The 25,388-nt window shown below is 41.0% G+C and overlaps 1 protein-coding gene across 1 annotated transcript in view; it reads right to left on the bottom strand.

Annotated features, from left to right (window-relative positions):
• Positions 1 to 24,602, bottom strand: part of IGF2R (insulin like growth factor 2 receptor) — a 58,789-nt gene extending 34,187 nt beyond the window's left edge. The window contains exons 1-14 of the mRNA XM_026844560.1: positions 24,571 to 24,602; positions 17,642 to 17,775; positions 12,049 to 12,173; positions 10,291 to 10,389; positions 9,751 to 9,880; positions 8,527 to 8,647; positions 5,769 to 5,883; positions 4,077 to 4,239; positions 3,745 to 3,925; positions 2,807 to 2,910; positions 2,268 to 2,432; positions 1,815 to 1,955; positions 1,310 to 1,456; positions 285 to 416 (exon numbers count right to left, since the gene is read on the bottom strand). Of these exons, the coding sequence (XP_026700361.1) occupies positions 285 to 416; positions 1,310 to 1,456; positions 1,815 to 1,955; positions 2,268 to 2,432; positions 2,807 to 2,910; positions 3,745 to 3,925; positions 4,077 to 4,239; positions 5,769 to 5,883; positions 8,527 to 8,647; positions 9,751 to 9,880; positions 10,291 to 10,389; positions 12,049 to 12,173; positions 17,642 to 17,775; positions 24,571 to 24,602 (1,789 nt within the window). The remainder of the gene's footprint in view (positions 1 to 284; positions 417 to 1,309; positions 1,457 to 1,814; positions 1,956 to 2,267; positions 2,433 to 2,806; positions 2,911 to 3,744; positions 3,926 to 4,076; positions 4,240 to 5,768; positions 5,884 to 8,526; positions 8,648 to 9,750; positions 9,881 to 10,290; positions 10,390 to 12,048; positions 12,174 to 17,641; positions 17,776 to 24,570) is intronic.
• Positions 24,603 to 25,388: the final 786 nt, after the last annotated feature.

Here is a 25,388-nt window from a genome sequence, read left to right as displayed (position 1 = left end):
GACATACTAAAAGCATGTTTTCTTATACAGAGAGATTTACTACAGTAAAATACACATTACACCTATTTTCCTACAAACACACACACACACACACACACTAAGGGAATATTAAGCTCATGTTGTTCTGATCTTCCACATGCATATGCTTAAAACTGCTGTGCTTTAATGTTGTGGGTGCTTAGACTTAGGCTGAACTCACTTTGTTCTTGTGCATCAAAAGGACTCAGTGTTGTGACAAGTTCTATTCCCTACAACCTTTCAGATTGCTGACTGTAAATACATACCTGCCTGAGGGTCAGAGACTTGACAGTTATCTCCTTCAGTTTTAGACAGGACACACGCAGCAGCAGTATACCAATCAAACGCATAGGAACATATACCCTCAGACATCAAGATTGGAGCACTTTCTAGATCACCTGGTATCACAAGAGCAATGTGTTACACATACAGACAGTCAGGCTGCCCAAAAGAACAAGGAACACTAACTTGTCCCCAACAGCAGACCAAGATTAACTGTTAAAGTACTGCTCCTCTGAAAATGAGGACTAAATAGAACCTTGCTCAAATTCTCTGCATCCTCCTCCCCAGAATAAGAGTTCAGCCCAGAACAAGATGTACTGCTCGGTCTGTTCCTGTGTATCATACTATCACACACTTTAAAAAAATGTTTGCTTTGATACACAAACCTGGTGTTTTAAGCAACAACGTTATTAGGAAGTAGTGCGTAACTTGATCCTAACAGCCAACACACTTGGAGGATTCAGCTTCCTCGGGCTAAGGCAGAAGAATGCAGTTTTTCTATTTCTCTGGGAGATGGTTAAACTAGCAGACTATTACATGGAGATAAACAACATTAACAAGTTCTACAAATGCTTCTGCTTTTTATTAACTGCAAGCAATTTAACCTTCTCTTCCAATAAGTATGCTTTGTGTCTAAAGTATCTGATCTTAGTTTAAAGCCAGTCTTTCCCATCAAGACAATCTAGGGATAGAAAGTGTTTATATAGCTTCCAGGTATTTGTGGAGCTTTAAACACTTAAAACATACTTTCAGAACATTTGGGAGAATCTTAGTTCAAGAAACTTGCTTGAGGGTCTTTAAGCAGCACTTGTATAAAAGGTGAACAGAGCTAAATACCTGCAATTACATTGTTATCATCCTAGTAAACAAACCACAATGCTTCAGCTTTTGCATAAAAGGCAATAAAAGATGACACATGCTAATACTTATTGATAGTACTCATGTCTGGGCGTATTAAATGACCTCTTGTTTTTAACTGAATCAGAGAACGGGGTGTGGATATTCTCACCTGGTCTGCACACTAGAGTGATGACAGTTTTGATTTTTTTATTAACACCACAGCTGTCTCCATTTGAGTAGGTAAGTTGAATATTTTCTCCAACCTTTTTAGGAGAAGATACAAATTTTCCAAGATTCCTACTGTTGTTTTGTTTATCTGTAAAGACAGTAAATATATCACTTCTTTCCAGGGAAACAGAAGTTTACACTATTAAGATAATATTAACTAGCCAAATAGAAAGTCTTAAAGCATATCATTAGGAGTTTTGCTTTTATGAGCTTTTATCTCAATAAAACCATGCTACAAAGCCTGGAGTTTAGTTAGAAAAGGCCACTTGCATCATTTCTTCTAGGGTCCTTGGGAGCACAAGAGAAATGTGCTCTTAACTTTTGTTTCCTCAAATAATGGAAGGCACTCAGAGCAGCCAGTTCCATTTGTAGGGGAAGTTCCAAGCCTTCACAAACTTAAAAAAAAAAAAAAAAAACAAAACACACAAACAAGCAGACAGACTTACCTACAGAGCAAATAGCAGCATCATCTGGGCAGCTGGCAGCTCCTCCTCTCTTCCAGACTTTATGGCAGATATTGATGTAATAATGCTTCCTCCCTACCTCCGAAAAGCTACTGTCCACAGCTTCCCAGTTCTCAGATAACTCTGAAATACAGGGGGTTGTTAACAACAAGTCATCTGGCCTAATTGTGATAACAGGCATTTTGGCATGGAGAGGCTAGAACAAAAGAGGACCCATGTTTAAAGCCACTTAAGACGACAGCAACCAAGGCAGTCAGGGATACAACTACTTTCCTACAGCACTCACTCCTTTTGGAATGAGGGAAATGAACGCCAGTACCCAAGAAATTCAATAAGAAAAGCAAAAGCTGATTAAAGTTCAGCTAAAGAACTGCACTAGAGATGGCATGTAAACTCAGGACAAAAGTAACCCAAAGCTAGTTTCCATTGCCATACCTGAACTGCGCATCAGAGGTGACAAGTCATAGTGTTTTCTCTTATCAGTAACTCTGCAAAGGAGATCTTCTTTCTCTTTAACACATGCATATTTTGTATCCCAAGTGAAAAAATAGGTGCAGTCCACTTCACCAGTAAACACTGGAGTTCCTCTACCATCATTACCTTAACATTAAAGATGGATAAATAGAGGTTAGGTTTCCAATGGGGGAAGGAGAGAAAAGGAGACTTGAGGAATAGCAAGCAGCAAGAAAAATAAAAAACTTTTTGCCGCACAGGACTTGCAATTTGTGGTTTGCTGAGTTTTTTTAACTGCTCACTATGAAACAAAGCTCTTCTACACCTCAGTGTTCTTGAACATCAATGAAATTCAGAATAGCAGGGTTACTACACAGCACAAAATAATCCTGCCAGCCATAGAAATTAGTGCTTACTCTAGTAATATTTATTCCTTGTGTTAGCTGTGGCTCAAAGCATGCATTCCTTTGAACATAAGGTCTACTAGTAAGCACAGAGTCATCACAGCTTGTTAAACTCACCTGCTGTTTCATTGCACTCAAAGTTTATGACAGTCATTCTCTGAAAGCCGGAACTACACGCATCCCCATTCGGATAAATTAAAGTGAGATCCCCATCAGAGTATCTGATTAAAAAGTCAATTTTAGATAGAAACATGGGATCAGACACAATCACACAGTGTTCTTCACATAACTGAAACCACACTCTTGTTTGTCTCACTCAAAGGGAAAACAAATGCTTATTCAACATTAACACTGACACTTCTACTGCAACAAAGGCTTGCATCCACTGATTTTTTGGGTTACTTTTATTGAATTTGTATAAAGAATGATCTAAATCTATTCTAGCTGTGGTGCAAGATCTGTTACCATTTGTTTATTGCACGGCTATTTTTGCAGGTGGAGGAAGTCATGCTTCCTGGAAGATCACTCCAATATGATCTTCCATTCTGACTGTAAGCACATCTAGATGAATAATCTCTGCTTTGCCGTCTCATGCAAGCTATTGACCCTATATGCCACTTGGGAATCCTGAAGTTATTAAACAAAAACAAAAACCCACAAAAAACACCCAGAAGATCCTGGTCCACAGTAGTCTTGGATATGATTCATACATGCTCTTACAAAGGAAGCAGAAATGCCCTCGTCTTGAGAACAGCTTCTAAAATATCCGATTCTGATGCCACTTTATATGCAAAACTCAAGGAGGGAAAAAGGCAACACAGCACATTCTGCAATTACAACACCAAAGCCAGTAAAAGTTTCTTCCCTGTCTAGGCAATGGCCTCTACCAACCTCATCTGTTCCTTCGTTTGCTAACGCTATCCTGGTATACTACAAAAATATGAGAAAATTACTTGTGCTTTTTATCAAATATTGCTTATATGACAAATACGGGCATCAAACTAGGAAACAAAGCTCAATCAGAAAGAGATCAGGGCTAAAGAGCCTTTACATACCTTAAGGTTTGATTCTCAAATCTTCCTGCCACTTTTTGCTGGTTATTCGAAGATTTTACTTGGCAAGATGAAGTATATCCCATGTCATCCTTGCAGTTACCTGCAGTGGTTTTCCCACATATATTCAAGTAATAGTAATACTCCTCTTTGTCATCTTTGGCTAAATATGGCGTGACATAATCTGAATGAATAACAAGAGAAGTTCTCTAACACACAGCAGAACAGATGTAAAAACCCAGTTACCTACAGAATACATTTTTCCCGTCTCCAAACATGAAAACAGAAAACTGGCTAATAACGCCACACACAGAGAAGGAAAATAGTGGGCTTACCTGGACTTTGAGTAAGTGGTCTTAAATCAATGGAGATATCATGTTGCTCATTAGTCAGAAGACAGTTCTTGCTCTCCAGGTAATCCCTGTGACAGGCATACTCAGTAACCCACTCGATTTCATACCGGCAATTTGTTTTTGCTGTGAGTTTGGGACCTGCACTCTGATACAGAAATTAACAGAATTTAAACAAGTAGAGATTTATCTGAAATATATCTTAAAAGCAACAGTATCACATCCCTTTAGGGTCCATAATGACTAATGTCACCTGTAAATTGCTTGAAGTGCAAACAAGGCCTCTGGCCTCTCAGAAATATGTACTGAGAATAAAAGCAACAGCTCTTATTAATGATGTGGCAAACCATTAGAAGTCTAACCAGAAGTATCAGGCATTAGCAGAAAGACAGCTGAAGTAACAGTACTTTAAAAAGCACTTTTCCTTGACATGCTGGCAAAAGCAGAGGTATGTAAGCCCAAATTGCTAAGCACAGCTTGGATTGTGCTTGCCTCAGAGTCCTCAAAGAGGTGAGCAGAGATAAAGTGTTCTCTGAAAGCAAAGCAGCCTCTTAAACACTGGTGTTTTAGCAACTTTCATTCCCTCAGCCCAAATCAGGACTGAAAAACATCTGAAAATTCTTTAGCCAACACTTCCATTAGATGTGTTTTTTGTAACGAAATATTTCTGCACCTCAGAGAAGGGGTAGCATTGGTTTTCCTCACCCAGAGTGAAACATTTTGAAATTCACTTTGTTCTATGAATCTATATTTGTGCCATCCACTAAAACAAGCAGATACACAGGTAAGTATCAGATAAATTACAGGCACAAACAACATTAGTAATAGTACTCATACCACAAGTTTGCATAGCTGCAGTGAGGTATTACAAAGTGACAGCAGAGAAAGGTCTATCGTTTGTTTCTGCAATGATGAGGGTGAAGTATGGTACCTATCTAGGTGAGATGAGGGACAAAACATTAAACCAAAAAGTAGCTAGACAAGAGTTCCTCCTTCACTAACCTGGCAACCAAAAGCATCACAACATGAAATGGCAGAGCATTAGCAACAGCCACTCTAGCCCAATTCAAGGAGTGTGGGCTGCTGAGATCACCCAGCATTACATCAAAGTAATCATCATACTTCACTGAAGCTAGGCTAAAACTATGTCCTGCAAAAAATGAGTTGCTGCTTAACACTGAAGATTTTACTTTAAGTCAAAAGGAGTTCAGAAGCCTGCTTAGTAAGCGACACACTTTCACCATGCAAGGACACTTGCTAGCTTTTTTCCCCCGAATAAGGCCAGATTAATAAAGAAACAAGTTACAGACAACAGCTACAAACATGCCCAGCCTGACTGACGATGGAAGAGCACTCATTAGCAAGCACAGCTCTGTGCCAAGGATTAACAGGATACTAACTTTGTCTTATTCTCAAAGGAAAGCTTTGAGCCCAGAAAAAGACAACAAAATTCACCAAGACAAGAAAGAACACACCCCTGAGGAAATCCTATTCAAGTTCTTGTTTATTACTCAATTTCTAGAAGACTTTTTGAAGAGTATATTTAGGATCTTACACACTTCACAAGCTGCAAACAAGGTGAATTTCTGTTCTCTTCAGTCCTGAATAAAAATGAAAGATACTGCACACAAAAGTTAAAGACCAACCATTTAACACAAACTGAAACAGCAAAGTTACCTCTTCTCCCCTCTTCGATGGGCAAACAAAAGTGATTGTCACTGCTGGGTTATGGTCTAGGCAGAAGTCTGGCTTTTCTTCATCACTATATATTTTCTCATAACTCAATACCAGCCTAGAAAATGGAAAACCAAAACTATAATTAAGACACTGTACAGGAGAAGGATATTCTTGAAAGAACATCTACCCTTTGCTAGGTATCCAGGCAGAATATACCAAATTAGCCCTCCTCCTGAAAGCAACTTTTATGGAGGTTGTTATTCCTTTAATCCTACAGTTAACCAAAACAGAAACAGTCACAGCAAAATCACTTAATACAGCATCTCTTGCACCCCAGTTAAGACTATGTCAAATGCCTCATAACCCATACTGTAGTGAGAACTTGGCTGAGTCACAAGAAAACTCTCAGCTTTGCTCTCAAACTGCTGGAGAACAGATGGGATAAGCAGTCTTGCAACCATGAAAAATAATCACAGGATCATCTAGGTTGGAAAAGACCTTGAAGATCATCTTGTCCAACCATTAATCTAACACTGACCATTCTCAGCTACACCACATCCCTATGACAACCAGACTCTTAAACACCTCCAGGGATGGGGACTCCACCACTGCCCTGGGCAGCCCATTCCAACGCCCAACAACCCCTTCTGGAAAGAAATGCTTCCTAATATCCAGTCTAAACCTTCCCTGGTGCAACTTGAGGCCATTCCCTCTTGCCCTATCACTTGTTACTTGGTTAAAGAGACTCATCCCCAGCTCTCTGCAACCCTCCTTTCAGGTAGTTGTAGAGGGCATTTTTTTTTTTTTAATTTTCATTGTAAGGATATTATCAGAATAAATTCTTTAAACATTTAAACATTGATTTGGTGTACGTGGATCACTTATCTATACAATATTATGTAATACAGAGTAGCTCTGGTCGCATTCTGGCAATAAATCTCCCATGTCAATGTTCCTAATGCTCACATATAACTAATGTGTTCCTTGTTTTCCTCAGAAGTCTATGCACTGTCTTACAGTTATCTTTACACTCCCTCTACTTCATCTTTTGATCTTCCTTTGCTAACTCAATTTTCTAGTGCTCTTGCTTTGCTCAGAAATACCTGTATTGTGTTTTCACAGGTTTTTAGAAGGGAGTTGGAGCCAGGTCTTAAGCAGGAGGGTAAATGAGCACCAGCAGCAGATGAAGGTGAGTACCATCTATGGATTTACATCGGCACACAGCCTGCCCCTAGCAGTGATCCCAACTGCACCAGAAATCCTGCCACTCTGACCGAGAAACCGAAATCCTATCACCACTCATGTTTTACCATATTCCTATACTTTACCACCTCCGTATGTATAATCTCTTTCCCTTCTGCCCCCAGAATTAGAGCAAGATGACAGCAGGAAGGCAGCTGGGACAGATCAGACAAGGCAGGAGTAGGACAATGAAACATAGTAACTATGTAACAGGGAGAGACAAATTGCAAGATGACTTGAACAAGAGGACAATGAGACCAACACAACTTCCCAGTTAAGCATTACTGTTCTATACAGTCTAACAGGCAGAAAACAAGAGCTCACAGAGGGGTGACAGTCTGGCTTCGGGATAGCCACACCTCTAACTGGCCTCTCTATACCTTAGGACACAGATATACAATCATTCCCTTCTCAGGCCACCCTAGTCTGACTGAACACATGCAATGAATTTTCCTCAAGCAATGAAGTAATCTTCAATCCTAGCAGGGATAAGAAAGCTTTCTTGCCAAGCACTTTTATAGGATGCTAGTTGCACTTTAGTATGAGAATGAGCTTGTACCTGCTCAGATATAAGTTTCTGCCTTGGTATATAACACTTCAGCCACTTGTTTCACAGTGCAAAAGATGCCCTGCAACAAGGGACTAACAACTTCATTTGTAAACTAAAAGAAAACCCTCAACTTTATCACTGATAGTCCAGAACCTTTGACCTCCCTGTCATTAACCTGATTTATTCTGCCTGTTTTCTTCATCTTGCATCTGAGATAAAGAGAGTACTGCAGAAGTCAACAGGGTACTATTGACCCTACAGACAAGGTAAGCAGGCTCAGAGGACCTGAAGCTCAGAAAGATCAGCATGTTAAGTAAGTCCCCTGAACCACACTGGGTTGTCTGGGTGGTTTTTTTGGTGGTTTTTTGTTTGGTTTTCTTCTTTTAAGCTACACTTCCAGCACAAAAGGCAGCAAACAGAAGAGAAGCGTCATCAAAGAAACTGTCTCCTAGCCACAGTTCTGCCACCACCACGAAGAGTAAGGCTTGTATTGCTTACCTATTTCTTCTATTAAGAACTCCTTAATGCGAAAACACAGAAAGGCAACATCTGACCCTATTCTCAACTTTTAAAGTACTCATGGGAATTACAGTGAGTCAAATACAGTGTGTAAACCCAGACAGCCAAGTGCATTTACCCTGTGGGCCTTCAGATAATAGGCAGATGGGGTCAAAACTCACTCTTCTGCTCCTGGGCAGACAGCAGCAATCATCCCTCACGTTGAGAGTTTTGCAATTCTGTAAAAAGGAGTCTCGCAATGAACACAAAAATTTGATCTGTTATGGACAATAGGATGCCTAAAAGACTCTGCCCTGCCAGTATGGGAAGAAATTTTTCTGTCAGTGCTTCAAAATTGAAGTGATATCAATGTTAAGTTTTAGAAGACTCATCTATTACCAAGATGGCTTTTTCCAGCCCACATGACTGAGAAACGTTCACAGAAGCATCGCCACAAAAATTATGTACCTGTCTTTGTCATGAAGTTTCAGCTGTTCCTGTGGATGGCCAACATCATATGCCTGACCTTCATGTAACAAGCAAGCAGCACTGCCAGCAGGGCAGTTTGCAGTCTCTCCACTTGTCCTTCCTGTTATAGAATATAGAGAGTAGAATATAAGACTCAGTTTTTAAGCTGGGCTCCACCTGAAGTATCTTGCCATTTTATGTGTGGGCTTACTTACCATTCATTGCCTTACCCTTTCCTAAAGATATCTTTAAAACAGGTTCAATTAAAATGTGAAACTGACATGACAAAACCTGAAGTGCTTGTGATAGTTCATGCTGCTCCGGTTTGGTACTACGAATTCATCCTTCTTACCAAAGTAGCTGCAGCTAGTTGACAGTTGCTAGGCACAGATGCTGCTGGATGTGTAGGGCTTTGAGGACTTCTAGAGGCATGCTAACTATTTTTTTTTGCCAACATTTCCAAAATGATACCACGTAATGGGTAACCCCTTCTCACAGGGAAGATTTTTCCCCCTCCTTTGTTTCTTATGAACTATTTATGCAAAGCTGTCAGCAAAAAGTTTCAGACTAGTGGGATTTTTAAAAGAATAGACCTGTCACTAAAACTAGAAATATTAAACCCTTAACAGGGACACAAAATAAAATGTTTAACTGCAGAGTGAAAAACACAATGGGAATATACAGCTAAACTAGCCTTCTCAGCGAGTTTCAGATGAGTGATTTTGCTGGTTTCATTCCTTACATATATAGCTCCCAACTGACATGAAAGTCCTAGCTATGCACCATTACTTACCCAAGCACCTGAACACCATTTCAGATGCATCTCAGGACATTCACTTGGAACTAAGCAACAGCCTGAATTGGAGCCCAAAGTCATAAATTTAGAGCACATGAAGTGCTATGAAGTATCTTGGTCCTATCTGGCAGCAAATAAAAGCAGCTATAAGACAAGCTGAGCTCTTCCACTAAGTCCAGTTTAAGTCAACTTTTTAACAGTACTTTTCCCATCCAGAAGTGGTGTATCGCTGAACACTTCAATAGTTGGAGAATAAGACCTGGCTTCATAGAAAGCGGCCTTCAAATCATCAAAACTAGCTTGAAACAATACTGCAAGTCCTAAAATACTGATCTTTGATTATAAGACAACCTCAACTGAGACACTGGAAAAGAACCACACTACTAGAAGTTTATATACCAACAGGTGACACAAGCAAGTGTTCACACCTAGGTCCCTGCAGATGTTTATGAACAAGGAATCATCATCAGAATCATCCACCAAGTAGTGTCCTGAAACTTGGATGAGAGGATTCAAGTCATGTTTCTTCAAATCTTCATCAAACACATAGCAAGGCACCTAGAACAACAAAAAGTTACATGCAATCCATGCTACACAAGTAGGGAGAAGTTATGAACAGGCATATATAAAGCCAAGTTAATAATACGTGGAAAAGGTTTTTACTTCTGAAAGCTCAAATACTTGAGGATAGACTGAAAGCTAGACATGCTGACTAAAATGAAGCATCCAAAGGTAGACTGTTCTGTTCTAGCTCTTAGAAGAGTTTTGCTATAAACAACATCCAGATCACAAAGAAAGTTGAAGAGTTATTTAAAATTCTCAGCTCCACCAACTGCAACAGATGCTTTATATACCTATGAAAAAGTTTATGGAGGTTGTTGGGAGGCATTTGGGGTGGGGGCAGGTGGTTGGAGTAAAACTGCCAGATGTGTGAGAAGTAACTTCTGTATGGATAGTACATTGATTACCTCTTTCACAGGTTTAAACAAGTCTTTCTTGCAAGCCACAAAGGTCCTCCATTCAAAATAGTGCACACACTCTGTTGCTGTTACAAATTCAGGGGTACCCTATTTAAAGGAGAAAAAATTATTCTTTAAAAAAAAAGACTTCAGTTTTATTTTACATCTGTAGATAGCAAGAAGATTGTTCAACGGATTAAGAAAAACAGAATACAGCATGTCACAGAGCAATGGCATAGTTTCTTAAGAGCACTTTTAACAGCAAGTTTGGTTTTTTTTTTGTTTTTATTTTTTATTTATTATTTATTTTGGTAAATACAAGAAGATGCAGGGTGCCAAATCCTTCTCAGTCTGCATATGCAGCAATTCTCAAACTAACATGTGTCAGTCTTAATATGCAGTAATTGTACTGTATCTTTCGGAAGCACTCACTATGCCAATTGATATTGGCAGATGCACCAGTCACATCTAGTTACTGGAAAGAAAAACACCAATACAAACGTGTATAAATAGGTGAACAGCAAGGCAATGCATGGTTCACCAGTTCCCTGTTCTATGAAGATGACTGATTAACAATCTCGTCTGCTACACAGAAAGAATAACTCTGATCTCAACTACTTATCTGTATAGGCTCATGTTATACATATTTGCATTTGTTTCAAGATGGGGGTTCTACAACAGCTCAAGGCTGGATGCTCAACTGAAAGTCTCCTTTTAAAAAAAGGCAACAATCAGATTTTTCCATTCTCTCTTCACCACCTCAGCTAGAAGCATTTTAGCATACTTAAACTGATTCCCTCCCCGTTTAACCCTGCCATAAAAGTGTTGGAAACAAGTTGTTCCAGAGATCATTACAAAATCCTTTTTCTAGGTCACGTGAAGAAGAGGTGTCAGAACTATGCTAACTAGAAGTCTGAAGATAGTTGTGATGTGGCATTACAGCTGGAGTTGAGCAATAATTTTTAATTTAGCTTAAAAAGTCATCTGCTGAAACAGAACAGGAAGCATTTAAAACTCTGCTGCACTGACACTTTGTTTGAATTGGCTAGATTTCCAAGAGGGGGTGTGCAACAGCATCATCAGTGCCAACAGCAGCACTAATAAGTACTTATCTCTGATACACAAATATGTAAACTGATCACAGTCTGTACAGAATACCAAGCTGTGGTACAAGTACGTGGAAGCTGTAACTCCAAGAGCACATGGAGGTGAATTGCATACACACATGCCCCTAGGAACTTTTCGGGGATCTCCATTCACACTTTAATCAGATTCTCAAAAACTACTTCCCGCAGAAACCCAACCAGACCTGTGAGCGCTGTTAGTTCAACAATGTGCAGAGAAAACCTAACGCTTACTGTTGTCAGCTACACTGACCTGTAACAGAGGTCAGTCATTTTCTTCAATGCTGTTCTATTAAACAGCCATGTTAGGTCCACAGCTTGGGCATAGCCAACATTTAAACAATAGCTCTCATTGTTACAGCACCCTGTACATTGTTGACTCATTCCTTCATATTACACTATTAAAAAAACTACAGTGCAATCCCTGTAAAAACATTAAAGACCCAGAAGAGCCCACAGAGTTAAGCTGAATTTTGAAAGCCACTGTAGATCATGACCTTAATTTGGTACCGAAACATAACTGTCTCTTAAGTTATGAAGCTCAGCAATTACTACATCCATGAGTACACCAAGTCTCCTTAAAAAGCAAGTCAGAAGTATGTGCCATTTTCATTGAAGATAAGAATACATGATTTAGACTTACTAGTGTTTTCCCACACAGGAAGTTAATGTTGCTTTGAATTTGGTGCTGACTGCCTTGCTGCAAGCAACTCTTTGTAGTGTTGAGTTCCAGAAGAGTTTTAGAAAATTTTTGCAAATTTAAGTCACCTAGGGTTTAAAAACACAAACAAAAACACAACAAAAAAAGAGTTATTACCATAATACAGGGCCTTCACAGAAGCTCAACAGACAGGCTCTACTTTCAACACTCAGCAGCACATAACATACCTGTCCACTTGAAGACAGTCTTTGAACAGAGTATAATTGAAGACTTTTCCTTGCAGTTCTTGCTATTTGGAAGACTAGATCCAATTTGAGATAGTGTTTGAAATCAATCACACCTCTACTTTCTCAAAGGTTTTTAACAAACACTTTTAATCTTAAGAAGCCCAACAGCAAGTGCCACTACAAACTAGTCACTCTCTCAGGGCTAAAAGGACTCCATCAGAAAACTGTTACCAACTAGTTTCAAGTACTACAGTTCATTCCTTCCTCCCATGGGCTTCTTTTTATCAGTTTCTCTGCCTTTATGCCACTTATACAAATAGCATCAGCACAATATGAGACAGTCTATCACAGAATGGTTTGGCTTGGAAGGGACCTTTAACAGTCATGTAGTTCCAACTCCCCTGCAGTGAGCAGGGACATCTTCCACTAGATCAAGTTGCTCAAATCCCCAACAAATCTGACCTTGGATGTTTCCAGGGACAAAGCATCCACAACCTCTGCAGGCAACCTGCTCCGGTGTCTCATCACTCTCATCATAAAAGATTTCTTCCTTACATCTAGTCTGAATCTACCTTTTAGTTTAAAACCATTACCCCTTGTCCTATCGCTACAGGCCCTACTAAAAAGTCTGTCCCCACCTTTCCTGTAGCCCCCTTTAAGTACTGGAAGGCCACTATAAGGTCTCCCCAGAGCCTTCTCTTCTCCGGGCAGAACAACCCCAACTGTTTCAGCCTGTCCTCATAAGGGAGGTGGCTCCAGCTCCCTGACCATCTCCTCATCTGGACTCACTCAAGCAGGTCCATGTCCTTCTTATATTGGAGGCCCCAGAGCTGAGCACAGCACTCCAGGTGGGGTGTCACCAGAGCTGAGGGGCATAATCACCTCCTTTGACCTGCTGGTCACACTTCTCTCAACACAGCTCAGGATACAGTTGGCTTTCTGGGCTGCAATCACACATTGCTGGCTCTACTTCATCATAAGTCTACTTAATGAAGAACCCACTGGTGCAGCTTTGCACCTAGGCCAAATGTTGTTTCATCTTAAAAACACACTTGCTGGAACTTTGCCCAGACTTATCTCCTCACTCAAGACAAGCAAAATTACACTACACCCAAGTAATATAGTCATGAGAGCAAAAGGAACAGAAGTAAGCAAACTCAACAGGAAGAGGGTACAAGAAGCTCAAAAATTTTATATTGAACTGCAGCAGAGAAGGCAACAATAGCCACCAAACTTGCAGGTAAAGCTGAAACAGTGGTAATCAGAACGGAAACCTGATGCTAACCCACACAGCATCCTCTCAGTAGCTCTGGGCTTTTCCATTCATGCTGCATATACTCACACTGTGTTACAGGAGGAAGACACATTAAGATGCTCATATCTAAGCAGCCACTCACAGCATCCCCTGTATAACCAGGGAAACAAGTACTACACACTGTTCAATAACCCTCTGCCTTCTCAAGGGAAGGTAAGAGTAAAGACATGTCAGCACAGAACAGCAGCGTAGTCTAAACCTGCACATGCAGACACATGTGCAAGGTACGTGCCTGGCTGAGAAACTGCAACAGTGAAGCATGTTACCAATGCTGCGATTCAGTGCCACCTTCCAGGTGCCTGGAGGCTGTCAGTGGTTTCTGCCTTTTACATCTCCTGACACTCTTGCTATCAAAAGGCTACCTCAGGTTTTATGACTTTCAGCACTGATGCTGGCAAAGTTGCCATGCAGGTTTCTTAAACCTAAGAGCTACACATTACTTTGAGAGCAGAAGTGCTACTTATCACACATCATTGCTTAGAAGATGGTGGCAAAGTGTCCTTGTTTCTTCTCTAGATTAGCAGAAGGAAGCCAATGCAATTTTCTAGGCAAGAGCTGCGTACAGTAACAATATGCACATGTGATTAAAAATTCTCCAGTTACAAGTGTATACAGTTATAAGCCCCAACTTAGCAGAGAACTTATGGTAGCACCATCCCAGGACTCACCTCAATGCTCTGTAAGCATTAGTTTTCTCTCAACATTAATTGCACTAAAGGCACTTGTGAGTTGACTTCAACATCACACTCGGTGAAAGGGATATTCAAGAAAAATCAAGTTAAGCCAGTACCTCGTTTACTACAGGCCAATATGCACACTCTCTTTCCCCTTGCATACTTAGAACTAGCTTGGGAACTCAGTAGAAATGTTAGCAAGAATCTATTCAGTGGCACGTGACTCATCCCATTCCCGCTTACAGAGCAAGTAGTCTCATGAAACACCCCCTCATGCCATCAGCTTCCCATGAGCTTCCTTCCAGAGCACCAGTTCTGCAACCACCTTTACTGTAACATCAAGCTCCCTCTTCAGTGATCACTCACATTTCTTCATGACTTTAGAGAGGTGTTCCTTCCACAAATCACCTAGTACAGCTCACAAAAATTAGTACATATTACACAGTTGTGCTAAATCAGTATCAAAGGCACTGTCCACAACACCTTTTGCTCATTGACTCCTTCTGTTCGGCTGTTTGGAAGGAGAAAGACAATCATGGAAGATATCCAATCAGTTGTCCAGAAGCAGGGTGCATTTAGGTGGCAGCTATAATCTCATGTCCAGTCCTTCTACTGCAGCTGGACAGAGTGCATGTTTCACCACTCAGGTTAACAAACAGTTACAGTAGTATTTCTGGTTTTAATTTTAGTATTAGTTCAGCTAAATGGCACAGGAGTCACTAGGTGTCACACTAAGTTAAATAAGTACCACATTATTTCCATCCTCGTCGTTCAAGAACTAAGCATTTGCCTACATGCTGAAAACTTCTAAGGACAATCATTGAAGCTTAAGAGCTTTTTCTAGCAGAGTCCTTTGGGGTCTCAATGCCAACCCTGGTATGACACACTGACACACACTTAATGTTAGTCACAAGGTTTACCTTGGACACAGACTGATTACTGTCACAGAACATACAGCCTTACTACCTATCAAAGATAGGAGCAACAACAAGACCCAATCCTACAGCTGTCATCCTCACATAGCCAATATTCAAAAACAAACTTATTGTTTGCAGTGAAAACTTTTTTCTGAAAGACTGAAGATCTGATTAAGCCCGTATTTGAAGAAAGCTTCCAATTTAGCAAACTTTATCAGCTGGCAAATTGCCCTTCTTTCCCCAAATCCAAGCCCTTCACTCAGCTTTGGCATACAAGTAAACTTGTATCAGCTGGATTGCTTGAAGACAAGTACATGGCTTAGCTGTTTTAGGTAACTGGAATCTACACTAGGAGTCTACACCTGACTAGACCTGGATCAAAAAGATTATTTTCTCAATTTTTTTTTTTTTTTTTTTTTTTTTGACAAGCCAGAAGGTTGATAACCCATTAGCATGATCTCAACTCCGTGTGATGGTGCTGGAGCTCCAATGCAACTAGAGAAGGTACAATGAAGTATGGCAGGCATCACTAGTAAGTCTCAGACTAACCATGAACAAGAACAAAACTTAGACAATTTGACCTATAAAACAAAGCCAACTTCTCTGTCAATGCTAACTCCACTGCCTTGATTTCTTAATTACTGCAGGGTGGTTAAAAATGCATCTTGCTTAACCAGGATTACTGGCTTAACCCTTGAGAGTCAGTTCAAACAGACTCTGCAAGGCCAAGTTATGACTGTTGCCAAATCCTCTTCCATCCAGTAGCAGTCAGGCAATAAGACACTCAAGGTCTGCATACAGCGGAATATTTGATACTGTCTGTGGTCATCACCCAGCTCTGTTCTCCCTTCCTCTTTCCACCAGAAGTGTGGAACAAAACAAAATGCAAGCCTCTAGGTCTCACACTTTCCTGGGGAGAACAGGCTTCCTTAGGCTCACTCAACTTGCCACATTCCAATCTCACTCAAAAAAGCATGTTAAAACAGATGCCCGGATGTTGCTTCCCTTTCTAATCCACAGGCAACTGAAGCCTCAATGCAGATGCGTCAAGACCCACACCAGCAGGAAACAAAATTCTTGCTGTACATTTTAGGAATGAAACACATTAACAACATCAAGCAGTCTGAGATGTCACACTCCTCAGAGTAGAAGATGCTACTACATGCAGTTGCCGTTTGAAATCAAATGCAGTCTAACCAGTGATCCCAGAAAACTCTGGAGCTTGAATATGCTGCACGCTTCACAAAAGAAACGATGTACCCATGAATTGAGATATACTTTTATTCATGCACTCGGTGATTTTATAAGCCTGGGTCACAACACCAGCAGCTTGTTTGAAAAGCACTGATTGACCAGTCTGAAACCAAAGTATCTCTACAGTTAATGGCGAGGGATGGGAGAGTGGAGGCTGACTAGCTGCTGTATATCTGCATACAGGCAAGAATCTTCCTCCTCACCATCTTCCAGCCGTTCAAGCTCAAACACTTTTACTGAAGAATCATAGCTTCTCATAAGAATTGCCTGCCAATGGAAGGCAAGATTGACAAGCATGTTAAATTCAGACTTCAGATATGCAGATACTAAGAAGCAGTCTGAAGATACATTACTTTTTAGAAAGCTATTGCTTTATTCTGTAAAAAGTAACAGTTAACTACCAGAAAACCTCTTCATCAGTATTCATATATTATTGTTTCATTAGCCGAAGCACAGAGCAACCTTGAAAGTGACAAGCATCCACAAAAATAAGCACACAAACACTGTTCAGAGAACAAGGTGTTTCTGACTGATAGAATATTGTGCAAGCGTGTGTATAGGAATACACCAGTTTCATATTCAGATCAGTATGCACAAGTCCACCACTCCTCAGAATACCAATGACATCTGTGAACTACTGAAGCAGTCACCAGATTTGACAAGTGTAACTGAAAACAGAGGACTGCATGTAATTGACTTCCTTTCTGTGTGTAACAACTCAAAGACGACATCCCAGAAGCTTAGCAATACTCCAGGATTGCATTACAGAGAGTAACCTGACTCTGAACAAAGAGCTGATGTTACACAAGGCTAAATTGTGGTATAGTTTAGAGCTGTAACTTAAGTTTCATTCTGTGTTCAATATCAGGCTTCAAACAGGGCTGTGCACAGTGCATATCCTGCCATAGTTAGATGCATTTATTTCTACTTGACATAGTCTTACATAGTTTCACACTAGATTACAGTTAACTAGACCGTAAATTTCACTGTCCTGTGAAGTGATTATCTGCAATCAGGTCATGCTTTCCCACATCTCCCCACTACATCTACAACAGAAAAGAGTCTTACACTGTTCTGAGAAGAAAAAAAAAAAAAAAAAATTGCTAACATGTCAAAGTTTGCCATAGTTATAACCATCCATTAACATGACTCTGAGCTACTTATGAGGAAAGACACTTGTTTACTTACCTACAGACAGATAGGTCTTCTGATTGATGTGATATGCACAGACCGCACTTGATTTTCCACACTCTTCAACACCAAAACAGAAGTTTATTTTATAAAGCACTTGTTTGTCTGCATCAATTGCTTCCCATGTGTAACTGAAACGAAAAAAAAAAGCCTGTCAGTTGGTATTCATATTAACTGCACTGCCATACTCTAGACAACAACCCTGAAATAGCCAATTTATAAAGCTAAGAGCACCACTAACTTAAGGTTTATATTTGTGATCTTTATCTGTAAATAACGGAAATTGTTATTGTGTCAGGGCCAAGAACAAAACGGATTTAATCACTTGAGGAGTGTGTATCAGGTCCATTTTACCCTTTCTGGAACACTCAACTACCCATTCTTCCCCATTAAATCTCTGTGAAGCCCACTCTGACTAGGTACATCACAGGGGTAGGGAGCCTTTTTCCTTGAGAGACTGATAAACATCTTTGTCAGGTTGCACACTACCGCACTTTAGCACAACCCAGTAACAGTGGCAAAAGTGTTAAGTCTAAGGGGAATAGAACAGCCAGTCTCATCCTGCCTGCAGCAGCAGAGCCACCCAGCTTCAGGGTCAAAATTCGGGTTGAGATTCTTGCAGCATTCAGACTAAAAGATGCTAATAATGCTTATTAGGGCCTAGCTGCACCTTTATGCATTTTAGATAGGTACCTATCTACATACTGAAAGGACAGTTTCCAAAGGGTGATGTCAGAAGCTGGAAATCAAGCAGAGCTATCCACAGGATGCTCAGTGAAAGATCATGCTAGCTAGCTACAGCCGTATCAAAGTCAGCTGTCTAAAAACTGATAAAGGAGCATGAAGCTCTGGTTAAATACAATGAGGAACAAATCAGAGTAACAGAAAAACAAAATTAAATGGAGGGTAGTCGAGAGGTAGAGCAAGGATTCGTTTCCCTCACAGCAGTTGCCAAGACTGCAGAGAGATGTAGCCAGCTGCATTACACAGCACCACCTAGTTTCGAGGCCCAGGTCAGCTAGTTTGGAGTCAGGAGTTCTTTAGACAGCCTGGCTTATTAGCACGGTGCTCTGGCCAAGTTCTGTTAAAAAGGCACCACTCAGTAAACATCTGCCATCAGCTTGGCTCAGCCACACCTCTTCTGGTGCTAGCAGCAGCCTGAATCCTCTGGACAGTATTGGTATTTGCAACATAAGAGATTCCTCAGCTTCCCTGTCTATCCCATGTGGAAACTTCAATGCGATTTAATACAGTCATCACATCAAAAAGCTGAGGACAGCACAGTGACTTAATAGGTATTCCTGTTATTTACAACTCATACAGGGTTTAACACATCTATCTGCCCCATAAAAGCATTTGTCTTAATCTACAGATTAGTACCAAATCCAGCAAGGGAGCTCAAATATACTCTCAGATATCAAGAAATTAGACACTGACCAGAAGCTTCACCCATAAGTTTTTTTTTGTCTTTAGCTCATAGGTGTTGCACCACTTGGTATTACTATACCCCAGATCCCAACAAGAGGAAAACCCATTCTTTTTCCACTTCTGAGGCCAAATCCCTGGGTGAGGAAGGGGCAACAGCAGTTTAGTTACTTTACTCCCACCCTCTAATCAAAGAGCCAACAGTAAGATAACACATCCTTTTCTATTTAATTACTGACTACAGGGTTCTTGGCTTCCCTGTACTACTGCAGCCTTATTAATTTCAGCCTACTAATGGCTGGAACAAGTTCAGGACAACTACAAGAGTTCTCACTGTGAACTGAAAAAAACCCCACCTTTATGTCCTAATTATATTGGGATATAAAGGCTCAAATATAATAATATAAGGCTCAAAAAAATAACTTACCAGGTACTGAGTCATGCTTAAAATACCAATAAAAATACTTTTAAATCAGAATTAAGTACTGTGTCTCAATCCTAGACAAATACTTGCCATTATTCTTTCCTCATAAGCAGGCAGAGCTGACGTTTTACAACTATCCTGATTATTGCTCTGAGACAATTTCTTGCATTTCTGAAGCGGATAAAGACAATCCCAATGCAGGAAGATAATTAAGCTACAGTACAGCATAACCAAAGTTCAGAAATGGAAGAAAGCTTGACAACACACGATCACACACAAATTTAGAAGAACTGGACTCTACCTTCAAGGGCTCTGAAAACAGCAAGGGATTAAGACTAAAGCTGGTTTTACTTCCAGAAGAAAATACATTTAAATTAAAATACAGTTTTTTTCTCAGTGAAGCCCCAGAAAGTTAACATTTCACTGAAAGATTCCCAGGGGCTCCAATACTCTTTTTTGGCTGGTTTTGGAAGACAACAAAAAGGTAACATATAATACTAAGGCACAAAGAGAACTTGCAAATTAAAATCTGTTTGTGAACTCAATAAGAATCTTAAATCCTCCACACAACAGAATTATCACTCAGAGATTAAGGGTTTTGCTTTCTCAGTTCCATGTTATGAAACAGAGGAAATCAACATCTTCAAGTCAGTTCACCCACATGCCAGAAGCAAGAGAGAAACAAGATGAGCAGCTTACTGAACACTGGCAAAGCAAGCCACTAAAGCCAGCCCTTCCCTCCACCCTTTCACAGGCCCCTGGACAGGGAAGGCTGAGGAGTCCTTCAAAATAGTCCACAGAAGAGATGTAAGAAATCTCACGTTTAATCATGTTCCAAATCACAACTCCAGTGGCACACAAAAATGAAAATCTAATGCAGTTTCAGAGTAATATTACTTTCAAGGAAGTTCAGAGGACTTTTTTTAAAAATGGGTGGGAGGAACAGGGCAAAATTTATTCATTGGGAGTAACAGCAGGCTGGATGCAGCCTAAACAGCTGTTCTCAGAGAGATGCAAAATACACTTTCACAGTAAAAGCAAGAATTACTTCTCCCACAAGTAAGACTTCTGGCATTAAGTCAGTGCCTGGGAATAGTTTCAAGTTGCATGTGCTCTACTTTCCAATAAAATACAAGCTGACGTCTCTACTGCATCCCATAATGGAAACAATCTGTTGGCAATCACATCACCCATCCTGACCATGGCTGAGGCACACAGACCAGCCTTCTCCTCCAGCTGCTCAGCACTCACCTCCACCAGCACTGATGCATCATTTAATTATCCCCTCGGCACAGCCAGCAAAGTTATCTTGTTTGAAGGGCTTAAGCTATCCCAGATTCAATGCAGTTAAACTAGTTTAGGGAGTTGTTATACCAACAGCTTTAAAAAGCGACAGCCTTGGCCATGGGCTGGGGTTGAAGGCACCCTCTTATCCAGGGAGTTCAAAAAAGCCACTACCTCATGAATGACACTGTTCAAGCAGCCATTTCTGGTGCAGTTCAAGATTTGGGCTCAAATATGACATCAGTCTTGATTAAAACTGTCAAAGGGTTATTTTTGCTGAAACCGCAACACAACACCTGCTTCCAGATAAACCCAACCATAGACTATCCCACATACACCCTTGCCAGTCCCCCCAAGCCAGGCTCTCCTCCTCCTCCTCCTCTGCGTGTTGCTTGCTGGCCTCAGCACCAGACACAGGCTGGACCCAGGGACTGCTCTCTCTCAAAATTAACTCAGCAAAAACAACAGGTGCGTGCGCATGTGTGTGGGGAGGGGATTGAGCCCTGCCAGCTCCCAGCCTGACTCACAGCAATTTCTGGCCACGGACCAGCAGCAGGAGGGAGGCAGGGAATGAGGGCGGGCCAACCCAGGCCACTGTCAAAAGCAGCTGTGCAAGCAAGGTCCAAAGAAGTTACTGGGAATTACCTTGCCTGCAGGTCAGCCTTTCCAGCTACCCAGCTTTGTTTTTAAGACATTTAAGTGACAGCATGAAAAAGAAAATTAAACTACTTTTACAGCAAGTTGTAAGATCAAAAGAAGAGTGCTCCTTTTTTTTTTTTTTTTTTTTTTTTTTTTTTTTTTTTTTGACAAAGTAAAGCAGCAATTCATGGGAAAAAATAACATGAAAAAGGAAAAGGGACATGACCTTGCAAATCAGTAGCTCAGGCACTGAAGTCAGACAAGGTGCAGATGGCTAACGGCTGTCACAGCACGTGCATCCCCACACCAGAGACACTTTGAGGTTTAAGCACTAGTGAACCACTTCAAATGCAACAGAGCAGCAGAAAGACAATTGCTACCATTCTCATAAACATGCTCCAGCTTTTGGTTCTCAAAACTCCTACCCACATGATGGCTGCTAGGAAGAAGAGTACATCCGCTCCTAACAGGTTATAAAGAAACAAGAGACAGAACAACCTACAACAACAGAGTTGGAAAGTGGATCCATGTGATTATGCATCTACACCATCTTGTGCCCAGCAGCTCCTCACCTATCAAAACACTGCACAGATGAAACTAATACCTGAAGGTCTTTTTGAGCAGGTAAAACCAGCATGATCACAGGTAGACAAGCTCAGGAACAATTTCCAGGATGGTCACTTCAAATTTGAATCTGGCAGCTCAGATCCAGTAGTTGCAACAAAAAACACTATTAGATGTGCCTAAAATTTTAGCACAAATACATATGGTAAAGAAACCACCGTATCAAAGCAAGTTCTCCTTACAGAGAATGGAAGCTTGAATGGCACAAGGTACAAAGCCTCTGCTGTGCTTCAAGAGCTTTTTAACGCCCTACTCATGCTTAGCTCTGCTCCAGCTTATCTGTCACTTTTTCCAACCATCACACACAGTGCATGTCTTCAGGCAAGTTTTCTTGCATATGCATCATGTGTAATAGCCTTACAGTTACACCACAAGCTGTTAAGCTTTCTCCATCCGAAAGACATTTGGTCTTTCATGCTACACTGTAAACCACATCTACTACATCATCTTACAGAATGTGTAAGAAAAGGGATAGCAATTTGATGTTCAAGTACACAAGAACTATAGGCAGCTCATGTGCTGAGAAATTACATTTAAGCCATTATAATGACAGCTGCCCAGGCTTGTGAAGCAACCATGCACATATGCAAATAAGTCCAGTAATAGCTGATTTATGACATCTCCCACTTAAATATGTCAAACCACTTAGAGCTGCGCAAGTTCACCTAGAGGTCACCTCCCTCTACTAAGCACATGCTTCTTCATGGAAGCTAAGCGAACACTAAAATCCAGGGTTTCCAGCAGCACAGAAGAGCGCAGTTGTGGTTTCATGACAGAGGCTGAAAAGAAGGTGTCTGAATGAACACAACTGTACATACAGTCAACTGTAGGAGCTGTGTTATTAAAAATGACATTAAATGTAGACTGAGACGTACAGCAGTTTAAGGAGTTTTCCTTCCACTCAAGAGTCTAAAAAATACAGAAGTTATGCACCAACTCCTATCTTTGCATAGTAGACAACAACATTACCTGTCATCAAACCATCTCTCATCCAGGGTAGATTATTAGGCAAAACAGCAAGCAGAAGAGACAATTTGTTTTGCTGCTCTGCCATCACACTCAAAACATTTCCTGCAATTTTTTAGAGGGTTTTACAGTAGCTTCCCCAATGTTACACAGAAGATGAACACAAACTGTCAAGCTTTCTTTTGTTTTTAAAGTAGATAGATTTAAAGAACAGTTCACAAAATTAACTCCAGAATTTGTTTCTCCTGTGTTGTCACATGAAAGATGTACAAGGAAGAAAGAAAAACAGGAAAAGAGACCAAACTGGCTAGTAACTTCCTATATCCAAACAATTCCCTGTATTCTTTCTCAGGTGCTCATACTGCAGCAAACCTGGAGACACCTCTACACAGAAGATAGAAAGTGAATTCCAATTGCAAGTCACACAACAGCAGAGTCAGCTGCTGGAGCACTCAAAAACAAAGGAGAAAGCATGACAAAACCATCCACTACAAGCCATAACATTTGACAAAGTTTCAGAGAAGGAAAGCTTTTCTTCTTTACCCAGACTGTCCAAGCATACCAGCAGTGAGGCTACACAAAACCACTAATTCAAGTTTAAGTAGCCTCACGCCACAATTCTTGCACAAAACACCTTTCCTCCTCCCTGCAAGACAGCTGTCCTAACCTGGGTATCACTCTACTCTTACTTAAAGGAGAATCAGTGCATCTTCTCATCTCCAACATTTTCCTTCCTTGCCTACCTTTTGACATTCACCTACCAGACAGGGAAGCCGCTGCAAACTTCACCAGCCCTATTAAGCCACACAAAAGTCAGGACACTGTTTTCTTAACATTTGTAAAACAAATTGAAACCTTGTCTTAAGGCAGGGCAAAAATAGGTTGGTCAGGGACTTGTCCTGTACACCTATGTTGGATCTTTTGGCTGAGACACCAGCCAGCAGTGTGTTTGCATTGCCTAACTGCATCATCCCTCACTTGGTAGCTTTTCTGTAACTATGGCTGAGATGACACTTCACCACTGATCTCCGTGGGGTATTCCCACCTGTCAGACTGCAAGTTCTTGTTTTTTCCTTCACCCTTTCTAGATTACTAGGCATAAATCCTTTGAAGCAGTTTTTCCCACCATGGCACAACAGCACGTTTTCTGCATATTTTTGAAGCAGCCCATCTTAAAAGGAAAACTGCCAATTATGCTATCTATTCACAATTTATTTTTCACTTGACAGTAACAAAAGAAAATGAGCTTAAGTAATTTGCAACCAAATAGACTGCATATCTGTCAATGGCACTCCCAAATATTCCTCTAGTCACAGACATGCAACAAAACCAAGACAGACATTAATAGGACAATGCTATTCTCAAAATTAGGAACTGCTTGAGAATCAAGTCATTTAGGGTAGGTTTTTTAGAAAGAAAACCACAATCATTAGAGTCAGAGGAGTTAAATTCCCTCCAGAAGCCACAAAACAGTTTCATTTCTGTCTCAATTCTACTATTAGGGTGGTCATCTACAGAACCATTTTTTGCCATCCTCATAGGTCAACCTTGCAAGCAAACTTACTTTCTCCCTTTTTCATCACTTAACAGTATCATGTCCACCAGGAGGAGAGCCCATTCTTTCCAGTGACCCAACCTCTGCCCTCAGTGCTACAGTCGCTGTGTCACACTGGTGCCTGCCCAGTGCCCCTGATAGGGATAATATATTCCTATAAGGACCACTGCATATTCTTGCTAAATAGTTTAGAAATGAAGACTAGCAAGACATTGTTACCAGACTAAATTCATGCCTGAATTCAGAGTAGGAACATGCCAAAACATGAAGAATAGTGCAACTTCCACATAGCAGTTCTCATTTCTCAAAGCTTTCTTAACTCACCTGTAAATAACTTAATGGCATTTGGCAATATCCTTAGCAAAAAGGCGGCTATCAAATTATGCGCCTTCCAAACCACTTTGGGTTTTTTCACACTAGGATGGATACAGTGACAGAAAGCAGCAGTCTATACGATGGGCGACTCGAACAGGCAAGTCTCCCCATCTTCTGACCTATAAAGTTCCTGAATCTGCAGAGTCACATGATGAGGTCCCACAGGGGACTGCTCCACACCGCCAGCCTGCAGACACCCCCCAGTGCACCCTCCGAGAAGACCCACGCAGCCTCACGCCAGCACCACGGCATGTTCGTTACAGACCAAGCTCGGTCTTGTGCCTGGGAAGCCCTGCCCGCCCGCCCAGCCGCAGCCGCCGCTTCCCCGCCTGACCCTCACAGCAACGGGCCACCACAAGCCCTGCTTGGGCCACCCCGGAGACCTCGCCCGCCCCGCCGAGCCCCCGAGCTGAGCCCCTGCACTTCCCGCTCACTCAGACGCGGCCCCACGG

This window comes from Athene cunicularia (assembly GCF_003259725.1).
Source record: "Athene cunicularia isolate RWA chromosome 3 unlocalized genomic scaffold, athCun1 chr3_part1, whole genome shotgun sequence".
NCBI lineage: Eukaryota > Metazoa > Chordata > Aves > Strigiformes > Strigidae > Athene > Athene cunicularia.
The sequence above is the reverse complement of the archived record's forward strand: the minus strand, read 5'-3'. Positions and strand labels throughout refer to the sequence as shown.